A 16,127-nucleotide genomic window follows, 5' to 3' on the forward strand; every position below is an offset into this window, starting at 1 on the left:
TAATTTCTGTAGGTCCACTACTTCTTTTTAGAAGCACAAAACATCTCCTTAAGGAGAAAGAGAAGCTATCTATGGTGGGAGGAAGGGTGGAAAAAGCATTAATATAGCCATCATTTCCAAATTCCTGGTATGCTCTTTTAAGACACAAATGCAAATCCCAAGCTAAGAGATTTCTGATCCTTTAGCTAACGAGAACCGAAGACAGTGCTCCCATTCCCTGGGACAAGTGTACCACTCTTCTAGGAGAAACAGTTAATATAACATACAAAATCCCAAAGCAAAACAAAAAAAAACAAACTCCACCCCAAAACAGGAAAGGTGGTGTCCTTACTGGTGTGATCACAGCTTAGGTGGCTGCTTCCTGAATAACTGCTCAGTTCTTTCAGACTCTCTCCATTTAGTCTGAGCTGCTGTTTCACCATGTTGGCTTTCCACTCTGTGTGGCACAGATCTGCACACAGATGAAAGCTGATCCATATTTCAGCTGATTCCTTCTGCTGATTTTTGCTTTTGCTTCACTTGCAGCAGATAAACTCAGAAAAAACCTGGTGACATTGTGGCCCTTTGCTCTGAGACATTTCCTACATGACAGGAAAGTGATGCACAGAAACACATCCTTCGAGTCATGCCTGTAGTATGTTTTTTTAAAATGAATATCATGCTACAGTTTTATTAAAAAGCGCATGAAAATTTGGAACATTAATAAACTTAGTGAACAAGGATGAAGTTTCTACAAATGTTCTCTTTCAGTTCTTGTGCACAAATCAGGACTTGTTCTGGGTCCCATTCTCTTATCAGTGCCTCAAAATGAGATTAAAAAAAATTAATTCTGCGTAAGAATAAGATTATTGTTTTTGAACAATTACTACTCTATATTCTGTGTATAGTCTGTCTGTGGATAGATGTGTGCCAGCAGCTGGAGTGATGCTCGTTTGGTGATGGGGCATCCCTTCCTTTCTTCATCAGCTGCCAATCACATGCTTTGAGTGACTATGTCACTTCACATTATTTGAGCACTACTGTTGGTCTGGAAGGACCTGACCTTCCACATTTTCCAGACTTTACCCTTTTATAGGACACTCAGGAAAGGCCTGCTCCTGCTGGGATGGGAAGAGCCTGCTGGCAGTATAACACTAACAGGGAGGCTGTGGCCAGTGTCCATATTCAGGGCTGCCCTAAAGCCTGTCCTTGTTATCTCATGCTGTGTTTGCAGCAGAGTTCTAGATCACTGCTGTATTTGGTGCCTGACTCAAGTCAGGAGATGAGAGGGCAGCAGCAGAAACAGGGCCCAGACCCACAGCAGCTCTCGCCTGGCTCCTCTTGGTGCTCCCCAGGGTACAGCCCCTGCCGAGGCCCGTGCTGGCAGAAGTGCCCGTGGCCGCAGGAGCAGCGGCACCTGCGCCACAGCCTGCCAGAAGCGACGGCTTGGCAGCATCTGATGAGCATGGAAGTCTTCGGAGTGAGGTGCCACAAGCCTCTGGACAGGTGTAGACCAGGCCTGCGAGCTGGGAGACAGGAATACACCAGCTTACCGCAAAAGCCTTTGGCAGCAGAGCCAGCAGAAGCCAGGCTGCTGAGGTTCTCCTGCTTCCTGGGGTGATGGAGAGGACACCTGCAGCGTGAGGCAAAGGAAGGATGAGCACCCTCAGCCAGGCAACTCTCTTGCTCATAAGCATGTCTTCAGTCAGTTCCTGAGTTAATGAACGTGTGAATTGTTGAAGCAATACATTGAAAGATCAGACTAATTTGTCAAAACTGGATTGAACCCTGGTTTGACTTTTACCTAATAAGCTCATGAAATAATGCTTGAGTGACAGAGTACATTGCTCTGTGAATTTGAGAGACCCAAATACAGGATGGCAATATATAAAATAATTCCCTGCTGAAACTGGAATTGCACAATACAGTAGTAACAAAATAGAAAGTGCTTCAACCATATTGTTGAGAGATTAAGGATAGAAGGAAACAATGGATTGATCAGGAACTCCTTTAGAAAGTGTATGAGCAGCTTCAAAATGAGTCCTGACACTGTCAGCAGATCGGATACAGGCTGTGGATCTGTGCTGAGGCATGCTGGAGTGCTGGGTACTTCCTGCACACTCCACAGAGCAGTACAGTAAGTGAACATTTGTGTTAACTTTCATTTTGTGGCTCTGCTCCTCTCCTCCCTGAGCAGATTTCCTAAGGTTCCAGGAAGGCTTCAGCTTTGGCCAAGGCAATAGGCATGGACTGAATATGAGGAAGCCTGCTGGCAGCTCCTTTGGCACTAAAACACTGGCACCTCAAGGAACGACAGCTGCTCCAAGGCCATGTTGAGCTCTTGCATCTTGGCACACATCAGCTGTTCAAAAGCAGGGATGCACCAACATCACAGCACCATGGCTGTACTGCAGAGGAAATGTGTTATGTGGTTTTGGCTAAATTTCATCTGAATATGTCCTTCTTAATGGCAGACTTGATAAAAGCCCATATTTAAGGACAGTGAATTTATCTTCTTTCTAGAGATGATCACAAATAATTTGACAAATACACATTAATGGTGTTAGAAAAGATTTCTTGCTTCATTCTGTTTTGTTCTACTCTTGGTATGAGTGGGATTTCATTATCTAGTGACAATGGACATTTTTACAGACAAAAGCAAGTGAACGAAACAAGAGCTGGAGAAATGGAAACATTCTGTCTCAAAGTAACAGCTAGGCTATTTGAACAACCAGCCTCCATCACCACTGATAGTTTGTCACCTAGATTTCATTAACCAAAGTATGCTGCTGTAATTAACAGTGTAACATTTACAGTTTTGAAGTAGGAATCTAATTGGTTTTAAATTTTTTTTAGTTACCTGGTTACTCCTAATCATTTGTAACTATGAAATATCTTAAAGCATTTGTTGAATTTTGGGAAGCAATAAACAAGAGAATCAATGACAGAATCCCAAAATTAACTACCCTTATATGTGTTTACTTTTTAAGATTAAAAGGTGTGGAAATACAATAAAAAAAAACCTTAAACTTGGTTAAGAATGAATCAGTTTGATATTTAAGTGCTTGGGACAAAGATATAGAAAGAATTGTATTACTCTCTAAAAAGGCAAAACACCCAATAAAGGTAATCCTCCAGTTAAGCAGATTGGGAAAAAAACATTGAGAGACTGTGATGCCACCAGGTACCACAGCACCTGCTTGAGTCTAACCAGGTCTCCTTTAAAAAAAGGTGTAAAATATGTTGCAATGCCAAAGAAATTATTTAAAGTAAGCAGAATGAAATATATATTTATTTTTTTCCTCTTGCAACTGACAACTTTTTGTGACTGAGGCTATTATTTTATGGGATTTGGAGCTGAGGAGCCAGCCATATTTTCTAAACATCAAGACAGCAACTGTAGGCTCTGCAGTGTAAACAGGAATACAGTTTTAAGCATTCAGTGTTTGTAACACAAGCGTCTTCTGATAAATTCTCCCCCTGCTGAAGCAGAATGATTATCAGACCAGTGATGGAGAAGATACTTGGTAGAAAAATATTGACTGCAATGGACTGCAAACTTCACTTTCAGAAGTGATAATCCTCTGTTGGAGCAGAGAGATTTGTAGGTGTTCGATACTTTCGAATTCAAGGCAGAGATGTCAAGTGACACGCCTAGGAAATTAATTTTGAAGAACTTTTTTTCTTTGTAAAAACATGGAGCTGAAATTCCAGCCCAGCAGTTCCTGCCAAGATGTCTGCTTTCAATTGGTAGAAAATTCTCAGCTTCAGCAGGTGAGCACAGTGAATGAGCAATGAGCAATTCAGTCACAAATCCCCAAGTCAAACATTGAAAACTAAACCCTGGAGTTATCTCTAATTTTAATAATAATTCAGAGGGTTTAAAAAAAGATGCTTGTGAGCAAAACTGCAGCATTTGTGCTGCAATTTTCCAAATTCTTGATGCAGCTGTTAATAACCAGAACATACTGTTTCTAATTTGTTGTAAAGGAACAAAACTGCTCATGAAGTTGAAAGGCAATGACTTAAACATCCCAATGGAGAATCAGACAATAAAAGGGTATTTAAAATAAACCATTATCATAGCTCAACACATATTAGAACAGTCTCTTTATTGTGTTTCTTTTTTCTCTTTACCTGACAGTGTTATTTCATAAGAATAAATATTAACAGGTGAAAGTATCTCTGCTGAGCCCGCAATTTCACATTCCTTGTAGCAGCAGGACCATCATAACCAACTCCTTTCGTGGCTGTTTGTTCCCTGCCCACCCTGCTCCTTCTTGCTGGGCAGCTCACCAGCCTGCAAGGCCACACTGCCCTCCAGAGGAGCTACCTGCCCAAGTGGGAGTCACCTCTTCCCACCTTCTACATCCCCGATATTGCCAGCAGCAACACTGGCTTCAGTAAGGCTCTTCCCAGCTCATCTCCATCTCTGCACAATCTGTGACCTGATCAAAACCTTCTGCAGAGCTAAAATAAGGAACAGGTTTGACAGAAAAATAGCTTCTTTTAAGAGTGGTTGTTTTTCGCTTGAGTCCATTCAACATGTAACCTAGCAAACATCATGATGTGCAAACAGTGGAGAAGTGAGAGCAGGAATAATGTCTCACAATAAATGCTGTATTTAAATAAATGCTCACCAACCACCTGGGGAGTTAAGCTGAACTGCTGTACTTTGCCCCACAGCAGAACTGGAGCTCTGGATTAAAAAAAAAAAAAACAGCATCTAAGCAGTGGTGGCAGCACCTTTAGCAGCTTCAGTCATTTGGGAAATGAACTTGTGACTATGCCCATAACCACAGATACCTCAAAAGCTGACGTTACCCTGAACTTTTATACCCTGAACCCTATTACTGAAGAATAAGGAAAGGCTTACTCTTTTTTTTTTTTTTTTTTTTCTATTCTGAGAGCATTTTGGACTAAGGAAGAAGAAATAAAACCCACATTTAAAGAAATTATACTGGTAGATGAAGATCCTAAAGAAGTTTTAAAATGGGCAGCAATAAAATAATTCTGTAAGATGTTATTTTTTTACCTCAAAAAACTTCTATACTTTAAAGTCAATTGATTTTAAACCTATTACTCTAATAAAAGAGAGATAATAAAATCTGTATCACTTACAATAAACTTTACAATAATTATCGCATTATAATAAGCTGGGAAAAAATCTAATATGTAGAGACTTTTTGTGCTAAATCTACCTTAAATTTTAGTAAGCTCATTGTTCACCTGTGTGATGGATGTTTTAGTCTGATAAACAGAATACACTGCTTGGCTTTTAAGCTGATTCAGCAAGAGCTCATACAGGAAGACCGAACACCAACAACAACCTTTCACCTTCAACTCAATAAATCATATCCCATTTAATTCAATTTTTATTCAATGAAATGATGTATAAAAACTTACAAATCTGAGAACTTAACTATACACAAAAAGATGATATTCAGTATACACAGAGAAGAGCTGTGGTTTGTGACTTGCCCTCTCCCACCCCTCCCCCCAAACACACACTGTCTCCATTTATGATGGGGCACCTTTTTCTGTCCACTTAGACCTGTTGGCCCAGTAATTGCTCAGTGGGCTGCACTGCTGCTGTCAGTTTAGGTTTTTAGGCTACCAGCAAAAAATCTGGGCATCTATATAAAACAATAAAAATCAACAACTTGATTTTTAACACAAAGATGCAGTACTGCCAATAGCAGTAACTAAAACTACAGAATTCATCCTTTCAGTTTTTGCAGGCTTTGCCTTGGCTTTCAAAATAACAGGACTCTCATAGAGCAGAATTTCCCAGCCAGCACTACAGATTCATTTTAAAACAACCATGATCACCTGTTGCTAGAACACCGCTTATCCTCCCTCTTAACTCATGCCACTAGACCAAATGAAATCATGGACATTCCTTGCCTGAGTAAGGGAATAAAGCTTTTCTCTCTTCTTTCATCCAGAATGACTCAGAGCTCTCTATAGCTAACAACACAAGCATGTGCTGCACTAGTGATGGTGCAGTGCTCACCAGTATGCCACTTCTCTAGTTTCCTTGGTAGCTTGGGTGACAACACTTACCTTTTGGCTTCTCTTCAACAGGTCAATAAAAATGCACACAGTTCAGGACATTCCAAATTTGGTTAAAAGCAACCTGTGCAATGACTAGCTTTGTCAAACAACTAAAAAACATTCCAGGCTGAATCTGAGAGCAGATGGCCAGTTACTTAAAAAGGATGTGTGCATTTATTTACCTGTACCAAATATACACACAGACACTTTATATATATATAAATCTTTATACATATACAGTATTTATATATATATATATATAAAGATTGCCATCACATTACTATTACAGCTACTTAAGTCAGAATTTGACTAAGTAATGACTTGGCTTGACTCTGAAAGAGATACCCAAAGGCATACTTGGAGGGAAACATATGGCTAAAAGAAAACCAACACCCTCAGCTCTTTTTAACTCAATGAACAGAGGTTTCTGCATTCCTTGAGGAAAAGTTCTGAGGGCTTGTTGGGGTTGTAACCTTAATCAACTTGCATGTGGACTTGTAAAGAGCACGGTGTTTATTCTGCCAGATCTCAAAATGCCTTCTACCAGGGAAACTAAAATACATATATCCTTTGCTTACCAAACTGATACTCTGTTTATCATTACACTCATCATTGTATCTAAATACGCTTTTAAGCAATCTAAATTTTGTTTAAAAACTATTAAATTTGGAATAACTAATACTATCAACATAGTTAGCTGGATTGTTTTTCACATGTTCCTTTGTATTAAAATCAATTTTGTTGTGGTTTGATGCAAGAGCTTTTTGTTTGTTTTGGTGGGAGAGGCAAAGTCCAATTTCCTAATGTGCCAGTACATTTCTGGTTGCTGAAGACAAAGGGTAGGAAGGAGGTTGCTGGAAAAGATGGCAGGGGTAAGTGAGGTAAGAGGTAGGGGGAGGAAAAAATTGATTTAATAAAAAATGAGTAAAGAAACTTTAAAAAATTGATATAGGTTTCACATTCAGTCTAACAACACTGCTTCCTGCTCCTTTTTGATGGAGGCTAACACTGCGTTATCAGTCTCTGTGGCTTCTGTGTCCCCACCACCTAACAGAATGGAGCGATCTTCTTCTAGTGTAAAGACAGAGTTTTGATTTTGGCACGAATGTTTGACTACTTCATTGGGAGTTGAAAAAGTTTTGTCACACAAGTTACATTTGTAGGGCTTGTTGGTCTGTACTAGCATGTTGTCCATTTGACTGCCTTCCTCAAAAGTACAGAGCTCCAGAGTCTGTTTATCCACCATCGTGTACGTGTCCATGCTCTGGTTTAGGCACACGTGTCTGGCAGCCTGGTTAGCCCTACAAAAGCTTTTGTCACAAGTGCTGCACTTGAAGGGCTTGCCCGTGTGTATGTACATGTGCTCCCTCCAGTGGCTTTTCTGAATAAATTTGCGACCACAGATGGAACATTCGTATTTCCGTCTCTTTACCTCCCTCTCTTGATCTGCCTGCTCCAGGTTGTCGATATCTGCAATATCCGAGGGGGGAGGTGTCTCTGACTGCTGCTGCCCATCAATTATTGGGGAGTCTGAGATCTGCTGCAGCTCGCTATCACTAATCATCCCCGCTTCAGGCACTTCCATGGCATCTTTATCAGCTGTGCTGTTACAGAGAGACAAGGAAATATTACTTTCTCCCTGCTGGCTAGATGTGAAGGGAACTCCCGTGTGGATCTGCAGGTGCTCCCGCAAGCTGCTGCGCAGGTTGAACCGGCGACCACAGAGGTGACAGGCATAGTATTTTGGGAAGCTTCCGTTTCTTTTCATAATGCTTGGCTTGACATGTGCTATTGTGAGAGAGGCAGGCTGTTCATCTGAAGAAGATGCTTCCATATTGGCCTCTTCTCCCGAAGGTGAATTATTACCAGCAGCAGATACCAATTCTGGAGATAGAGAAGATGGCAATGGGTCAGAAGCAGACATACTTGTCCGGGTCACTTGTGGCAGATTTGCACCCAACTGTGAGAGCTGTGAGCCTTCAGAAGCCTGCTCTTGGTTCATTCGTGATGTCTGAGGCCGTGGTTCTCGCCCGAGTTTGTCAGTCGCTGACGTAACCTTAGTGGGATGTCTTATCTGGTGATCTGCAATCTGAATGCCATATAATGAAGATGCTAATGGAAAGACTTGATCCGGGTGAGAAAAAGTTCCCTGACTTGCAAGGCTGGCCTCTTGAATTAGTGGATATGCATGCAGAAACTTTATTCCCTGTTCTAGTCGAACTGGGTCAATGAGTTGTGGTGCCATCTTCCCAGTGTACATCAAATGCAAGAGATAACTGAAGATATCTGGCTGTATGTCGGTTGCTTTCAAACGGACACATTCACTGAAAGGTGAAACAAAATTATAAATAAGACATAAGAAAAATATTTTTTTCCAGTTTTATGTTATTTAAGCCTTGATAAAAATAGGAGGCTTCTACTTAAATTCAAAAGACAGAATCTGCAATAAATATTAAGGGAAATGCTTTACTGTGAAAGAGCTAATCTTAGGAGCTACTTGAAAGATGACCTCTTTCCTCAGTGAAGTAACTGGCTTGAAAGAAAAGCAGTCCCATTGAGACCTATACCATTTTAAACTGCTGTTATATTGTAAAGGTGTTGTCACATATTAATATATTTTGTAAACTGCAAAGACATTTTCCCCCTTTTCTTGGCTGGATTCAAACACATCTGTAGCTAAATTACAACCTGTTAGCACAGGACTCTAAATCCACAGTCCAATAAACTTTTCTCAGTATTTAGCCCTGAAAACACCTAATTCATCTGGCAATTGCCTGCTGGTCTTATATGTCATACTACAGTTTACGACTACAGTTTTGCAAACGGGTGGGATTCCGTTGTCCCAAGTGCATTATGATCCAGAAACTATGCAGGACAGGGTGTGAATTCACCCGGGGATCTGATGAGACAGGTGTAACCTGTGGAATACAGGTTCTTTACGCAGCAGAACAGCAGCTTTTTTTCCTTGAATAGGGAGGAAGAAACAGCAGCACCAGTGGACTGCCTGGTCAGCCTAGCAGTCCCCTATTAGAGCACTCAAAGGGAGATGCTTTGGCTGTGATGCCCTCTTCAGCCCAGCAGGACTGAAACCAACACCATCCTCCAGCTCAGAGCGTCCCACATGCATCAACCTTCATGCTCTGGACTGAGACAGCTGCCACTGCTCTAGCTAAGGCTGTATCTCTCTGCAGAAAGTAAGGCAAGGTTCACAGAAGAAGAAAGAAAACAAGGAACATCTTTGTGAGGTCAGTTAGCTAACAGGAGAGGAACTGGGATTCTAATTATTTTTCATAAGTATTTGTAGCTCCTCTATTAAAAACAAACATAAATAAACCACAGAAATTCAGAAATGGACATGATTGTGTGCTGTGGTCTGAATGCTCTAACTACAGTCAGCTACCAAGCTGAGGAGGAAATTATAGCCAATTCTTCCATTTCTTTAGGTGCACGCTTTCTTGAGCTCTCTCTGTGACTGCTTTTGACAGATATATGACTCAAAAGTAAACTTTGCAATGCTGTCTTCCAAAGATGACCATGTGCTCTTGATGGAGCATCAAGACTGATAACATCTGCCTGCAGTCCTGTTTCAGAAGTGCAAATGCACTTCTATCCTAGCAGTTCACTTCTGGCCAAAAACTCTTAGCCAAAGAGTTAACTTTGAATCACTTAATAATCTTTTTAAGTTAGTTCAAATATTTTGGAAAAAGACAAAAAAATCTTTAAAGTCGTCTCACACTTTGGGGATCTTTTCAATCTCCTCAATGTAAGCCTGTGGTACAAAAAAAAAAAAAAAAAACCACCAAAAAAACCCCACTGAAAGAAAAGTACCACAAACCCTTTATTTTTCACCATTACATAGTATTCTATTATTTAATTGATGATAAACTACAAAGAAATGAAACACATATACCTCTTTTGTAAGTTTATTTCTCAAAACCTCCTAGCAAGTACTTATTGGATTGTATGTAACATTACACAATATCAACAACAGTGTCAAGACAGAGCAGAAGATAGTGACTGGGGGAAGGAAAGTGCATGAGAAAAGACAGGATCTTTGAAGTATTCAATTATAGAAATTAAATTTTCTATGCTTTTTAAAAACAAAGAACTTGTGCTAAATTATCAAATTAGTGTTAATGAATCACAGTTCAACTTTAATATGTTTTAAAGTGAGGTTCTAGTTTGCAGTTAAGACTGGATTCCATGCTCTTTATGTCATAACAAGAAGCAAAAAGAACACTTTGTTGCTACACTTCCTTAGCTTAGTTAACTGAACAACATTTAAACTGTGAACCTTTTTAGAGTTACCTGGTTTGATGAACAAACAACATCTTGAAGTAGTTGGAGAAAGAAGCGAGGACAGATTTGTGTGCCTTGAAGTAGACATCCCCAATGGCAACTGTGCAGTCACACAGGAAACCGAACTCTCTCTGAGCATTTAGCTGCTGCAGCAGAATAAGTCCATGGTTGGCCAAATCCATTTTTTTATGCTCTGAAAAGCAAATGACCTGCATGTAAAACTTAACAGTAGATGCACAGATGCAACAGTAGCTGTCTCTTAAGAGATATTTTCTCCAATATCCAGATGCCATACTTCAGTAACACATCTTAATCCCAAATTACTGTATAAAAGATACCTTACCATAGGCAAGGATTTTTCTTTCATGATGGGAAATGTGATTCACAAAGATGTGAGTGATTTGCCAAGGCTTAAAGAGCAAAGGAGAACCAGGACCAAAGTGTTCTGGAAAGGCATGGTGCGGGTACTTGGATACAGAGATATAAATAGCTAAGGAAGAGGAAGATATATTAACAAGTAGTAAAAACACCTATATGAAGTGGGAAAAAGGAAGTGTTTTGGTTGCCACTTGTTAGTTCAAATAGGAAAATTGATTTTCCTTTCTGATGTCAGTCAGACTCACCCACACAAGTGGGAGTGACACAACCCAATAAAAGACAAGATAGATACTTTTAATCTGGATTTTCAGCGTCTCTGTATATCTTTTACCTAGAAGTTATGGGTCTATCCAGCTGAATTCAAGCCCAGCATTAAATAACTGAACATTTGTGATGGTTGTGCCCTCTCCTGGGAAATACCAGCCAGATACATCCCTGAATCTTCCCAGGCTCAAACAGTGAATTCATTCTAGGTATTGGCAAGCCCTCTGGACTGTCAATACAGAGGGGGCCAACCTTTTCACCTAATAACTATTCATCTATTTATTGAGACCAGCCACAACAGCATTTTTAAGAAGTCTGCATGCCTGCTTAGAAAAATCAAGAAACTCAAAGGGTGAGAGGTGCAGTTCTGTCCATGGCTGGCCATTGGCCACCCACCAGGTAGGATAACCAACGGTGAAATGTGGCACTGAACCGAGGCCCCCTAGGCCAGGGCTTCCACAGCCCCTCACCTCCTGGGCACCTCCTTGTACCAGCTGCTGGAGGCTGCCCACAAAGAACTACCTAAGAGCTATAAACATCTCTTAAGGATTCAAGGGCAGTCTTGGAAGCAAAAATTAGTAACTTTGAGGGAAAAAAATAGACAGGAAAACACATCAGGACAGTTACCCATGGCTGGATGGATGAATATAGGGCTAGTAAGATCAGCAAGCGGAAACAAATTTAATCAAAGCAAATAGAGCTTTGGACAAAAGTGAAAGTATGAAGCAATGTAAATCTGTACATAAACATACAAAACAACAAGAAAATACAACAAAATTTCTGGCCATGTAATGCCCAGAACAGAACAGAAAGAGAACGTGAAACGAGAAGTGGATCAAAACATTTATAAAAAGTCTTGGGTGTTTTCCCCTCTGAACTTACAGCAAGTTACCAGAATTTAAGTCAGGTTCAAGCAGCTAGTTTCTTTTATACACTATGAGCATGGCTTTTTGGAAAATAGAACAGAAATGTATTCCACATATGCCAGTATGTTTAGTCACTGAAGAAGCAAGTATTTCTACTTGCTGGACAGGGAAGAACTCCCTCGTATTTCAAGCAATAACCAGGCTGACCAAATGCATTCCTTTGCATTCACATGAGATCAGAACTCACTGGAGACAGGGGTGTAAAGACAAAGAAAGAAATACAGTGTAAGATACAGCTGATTATTTTCTTACAGTAAATACGAGAAAAAGAAGCTAGGTTTCAGCTCTCTTTAGGTACATATTCTCCTCCCTAAACTAATGTTTGGATAACTAAGTCTGTACATACAATATGCTAAGATTCTCTCTCTCTCCCTCCACAAGAGGAAATACTTGCTGTCAGAAGGAACAAAAATCATGTTTGGTGTTATTTAATCCTGCAAGATACCCATTGTGGGTGATGTTACAGAAAACGCTACATTTATTTTTCTACCTTTAATTTTGATTATTAACGTGTTCTACATTTTTAAAAATTCATCTGGTTTGCACTTGGACAACAAAACTTGCCAATCAGAGCAAACCACCAATGTGAAGGCACTCCAAGCCAGACAAGCATTCTTTCTACTTATTACCATCCCAAGTGTGTTTAGTTTGGAGTTTCACTTTTACCCCAAATAGCAAGCCCTTCCTTAAAGACCTGAATTGAACTTAAAAAAAAAAGATACATGTGCACAACATTGTGTTTTGCATGTATCTGGATGATATCTAAACGCTCTAGTTAAAAGCACTGCAGTAATTACACTCCAAGGAAATGACAGGGCAGATGAAAAGAGCGAGCGAGGAAAGCACTTTGCACATTATAGGTATGCGTGCGCTCAGGAATTTTACCCTCGGTTAAATGAAGTGGTGATTAACACCGGCAAGGCTGTATTTCAATGCTGACCGATTCCACAAGTGTGTGAAATACTTGTGCCCTGCAACCCCGTGGGGACAGCGCTTCCCGGGCCGGCAGTGGAAGTTACCTAATCTGCGCAGCGCTGGCCGAGAGGCCGGGCGGGGCCGAGCCCGCTCGGGCAGGGCGCTCGCTCCGGAGACACCGCAGGGCAAACGGGGCGGCGCAAGCCCAGGGTAACACTGGGGAAGCGCCGCGGGAGTGGGCCGGGTGCGGGCAGCCAGCCGGGCCGGCAGGGAGCAGCTCGGGCACGGCGCTTCCCGCCCTGACCCCGCACTCTGGGCAGCGAACCTCGACAGCGCCGAGCCCGCGGCGCCGCTCCCGCAGCGGCGGCAGAGGGCACCGGCGGCGGCAGCTGCCCGCCCGGCCTTCGCCTCAGCCCGGGCGGCGGGCGGGGACCGCGGTGCGCCTTCCCCGCCTCCCGCCCGGGCGCTCCCGCCTCGTCCGGCCGGGGGCGTGTCCGGCCGCGGCCCGCTCCATGCCGGAGCGCGCTCGGCCCCAGCGCGGAGCGGCCGGCGCCTCCCATTGGCCGCCGGGGCGGAAGGCCGGGCGGCCGCGCGCCGCTCTCACTGGCTGGCCCCGCCCCTCCCGCCGGCCCCGCCCGCCGCCCCCCCCGGCGCACGCCACGCGCGCACGGACGGGACGGAGACGGCGCGCGAGACGCAGCGCGAGCGGAGCCGCCAGGGCGCGCGAGACGGGAAGAGCCGCCGCCGCCGCCGCCGCCAGGGCCGGCCCAGCCCAGCCCGCCGGGGGGGGGCGGGGGGCAGGCGGGGCCGCCCCGCCCCGCGCGCGCCGGATCCCGCTGCTGCTGCCGCCGCCACCGCCGCCGCCGAAGGGGGCGGGAGGGAGGCAGCGCGGGCCTCAACCGGCCGAGCCGAGCCCCGCGCCGGGCGGCACCGGCCCCCCCCCCGGCCCCCTCCCTCTCTTCCTCTCTCTCTCCGCGACCCACCCACTCCCCTCCGCCTCGGCCCGGCCCTCCCCTCGGTGCGCACCCATCCCCCCCCCCGTACCGTGTCCCGGATGGAGCCGCCCGGCCCGGCCCGGTCCGGCCCGGCCCGGTCCGGCGGGGATTCACCGGGCAGTTCCACCTCCCGCCCCGCAACCCCCTCGGCCCGCTCGGACCCGGCGGGGCCCGGGGAGCCCCTCACACACAATGCGGAGGTAGGGCCGAGCAGGCCCCGCCGCGCCCCCGCCGCCGCCGCCGCCGCCGCCTCAGCCCGGGCCGCGGCCGGCGCGACGGGGCCGGGCGCACGTGCGGGCGGCGGGGCCGGGCTGCCCCGCGGGGCGGGCGCGGCGCGGCCGGTGCTCGCTCACCTGGGGGGCGTGGGGGCCGCCGGGTGACGCCGCGCGGGGGCCGCCGCCGTCTCCGCGCCCGGCAGAAGCAACAACGGAGTCAGCGCGGCGGCGGCGGCGGCGGCTTTTCCTGTCCGGTTACGTTCGGGTCACATGACCGGGAGCGGAGCACAGAGGCTGCGGCGAGGAGCCCCCGCCGTGGGGGAGGGGAGGCGGCGAGCGCTGTGGCGGCAGCGGGAGACACCCAGCCCCCGCCCCTCCCTCCGCGCCCGCCCCACCGCCGGCACCGGGAACGGGAGCGGCCCTCCCGCCTTCCGGGCTCCCCCGGGGCGAAGCCGCCGCTCCCGTCCTAGAGAGGCGCGCTGCCCCTTTAAAACTCCCGGGCGGCGGAGACCGGGGTAGCCCCCCTGCATCCCCCTCCGCCTCCAGTGCTGCGGGATAACGGGGATCGGGGCTGCGATGGGATGGGGTGGGATGGGATGGGGCGGTGCTGTGCCGCGCCCGCCGCCGCCTTCCCGGCGCCCGTCCGGCCTCGCCGTGGCGGCAGAGGCTGCTCGGTGCCGCCACCGGGGGGCCCCGAGCGGCTCCCGCCGAGCGGTGCTTGGCGGCGGGTGTGGGATCGAGGGATGGATGCCGCCGGGTGCTGCCCTCGCGCCTGCTGCCGGGGAGGAGTGACGGGCGCAGGTGCGTCCCGGCGTTTCTCGCGGAGTCGCCCGGGATGTGGGAGACGGGGACGGGCCGGCAGCGGCGGGACGCGGTGTCCCGGGCCTATCGGGCACAAACTCTGAGAGCCGGTGCCCTCCTCCTCGTCGCCCTGGCTGCTCTCCAGGTGTCATTTATAGCAAGTCTCGCTCCGGTGCGTCGGGAAGGGGCGGCGTGGGACCGTTCTCTGTGAAACTGTCCTGGGCACGCCGTGGCTGAGCTGTCAGATGGGAGGTTACAAGTTCAGTTGTCAAGAAGAGTGATTCAGTGTACAAACGTGGAGAGGCTGGGTCTGCTTGCGGTCTGTTCAGCTGGACGCAGGTTATGTGAAGCGAGTATTGCCTTTTTAAGGGATGATATAGCTGCCATGTGTAAAGCGCACATCTGCAGCTTCCCACAGTGGCAGATCTGGTTGTGGTGGAGTGCGGAAAGAAGGTGGCCGTAGCAAGGCCTCGTTTTAGCCAAATCCAAGGCATACTGTAGAATAATCCATGGATGCTTATAAAACCACATAAAGAAATACACCAACAGACATACCTGGAAATACATGTATGTCCGCAATACATGGAAAAAGTTGTCGGTCTTGCGGAAGTTACTAAAAGCTGTTGGCGTGGAGCAGGGATGCTGTCTTGTACAAGAGGCTGGGAGGCCCCTGGATGTGATTTCTCCAGGCAGGGGATCAGTCCAGGGACAGCTGGGATACATCGTCTAAGTGAAGCGGGGGCATGGAGAGTACCATTTTCAGAGAGAAACTTTGTTGTTGTTGTTGAAAGACCTTGTGGGAAGATGTTTAGCGAGCAATAGGTAAAGGGGGTTCCTTTGCACCTCCTGTCCTGGAGCTCTGCTCCTGCTGTCCTCCAGTGTGCTTTTTGTTGTTCATGGGGAACATGAATGCCACAATGCCAACTGTCTCAGGTCCAGATGATTATTGCCTGTTTTAGGGTACTTATTTAAGCAAGCATTTAGGGGCCTAGCTGTACCTGGGATGTTGTTTCCATGGTAATTAAATAAGATATACTATGGAAAAAAAGGCTCAAACTTTGAGCTTTGCATCTTGACAGCAGGTGTGCTGATGGGGAGGAAGAGTCTTGTATCTTGTCTGGTTTGTAGATCCACAGATGACTGCAGCTACCTCAGGCAGTTGTTAGTTCTACAGGATCTAAATTGATAAAGGATTAGACCAGTTTTATGTGAGTCTGTCTCATTTAGCCATCTCCCACTGAAATTTATGGATGTCTTTATAGGCACAGCTTGAGTCTTTGCATCAAATAGCTCATGAA

General features: G+C 46.0%; 1 protein-coding gene across 2 annotated transcripts; it reads right to left on the bottom strand.

Annotated features, from left to right (window-relative positions):
- Positions 1-5,336: 5,336 nt before the first annotated feature.
- On the bottom strand, positions 5,337-14,340 carry ZBTB2 (zinc finger and BTB domain containing 2). Of its 2 annotated transcripts, none has more exons than XM_021540608.2 (3): positions 14,167-14,340; positions 10,345-10,528; positions 5,337-8,360 (listed from the first exon to the last, which is right to left on the bottom strand). In XM_021540608.2, the coding sequence occupies exons 2-3, from the start codon at positions 10,515-10,517 to the stop codon at positions 6,998-7,000; spliced, it is 1,536 nt and encodes a 511-aa protein (XP_021396283.1). In that variant the 5' UTR covers positions 10,518-10,528; positions 14,167-14,340; the 3' UTR covers positions 5,337-6,997. The 2 variants fall into 2 exon arrangements, with proteins under 2 accessions (XP_021396283.1, XP_085432727.1); XM_085576601.1 differs by lacking the exon at positions 14,167-14,340 and adding an exon at positions 12,923-13,065.
- Positions 14,341-16,127: the final 1,787 nt, after the last annotated feature.

Source organism: Lonchura striata, chromosome 3, assembly GCF_050655825.1.
Source record: "Lonchura striata isolate lonStrDom1 chromosome 3, ASM5065582v1, whole genome shotgun sequence".
In the NCBI taxonomy this organism is placed as follows: Eukaryota; Metazoa; Chordata; class Aves; order Passeriformes; family Estrildidae; genus Lonchura; species Lonchura striata.

Excerpts from the sequence above, each read along its gene's own strand:
- ZBTB2 (XM_021540608.2), bottom strand. The coding sequence starts at position 10,517 with ATGGATTTGGCCAACCATGGACTTATTCTGCTGCAGCAGCTAAATGCT. Across the intron at positions 8,361-10,344 it reads TTGTTTGTTCATCAAACCAG|TGAATGTGTCCGTTTGAAAG; the intron begins GTAACTCTAAAA and ends TTCACCTTTCAG.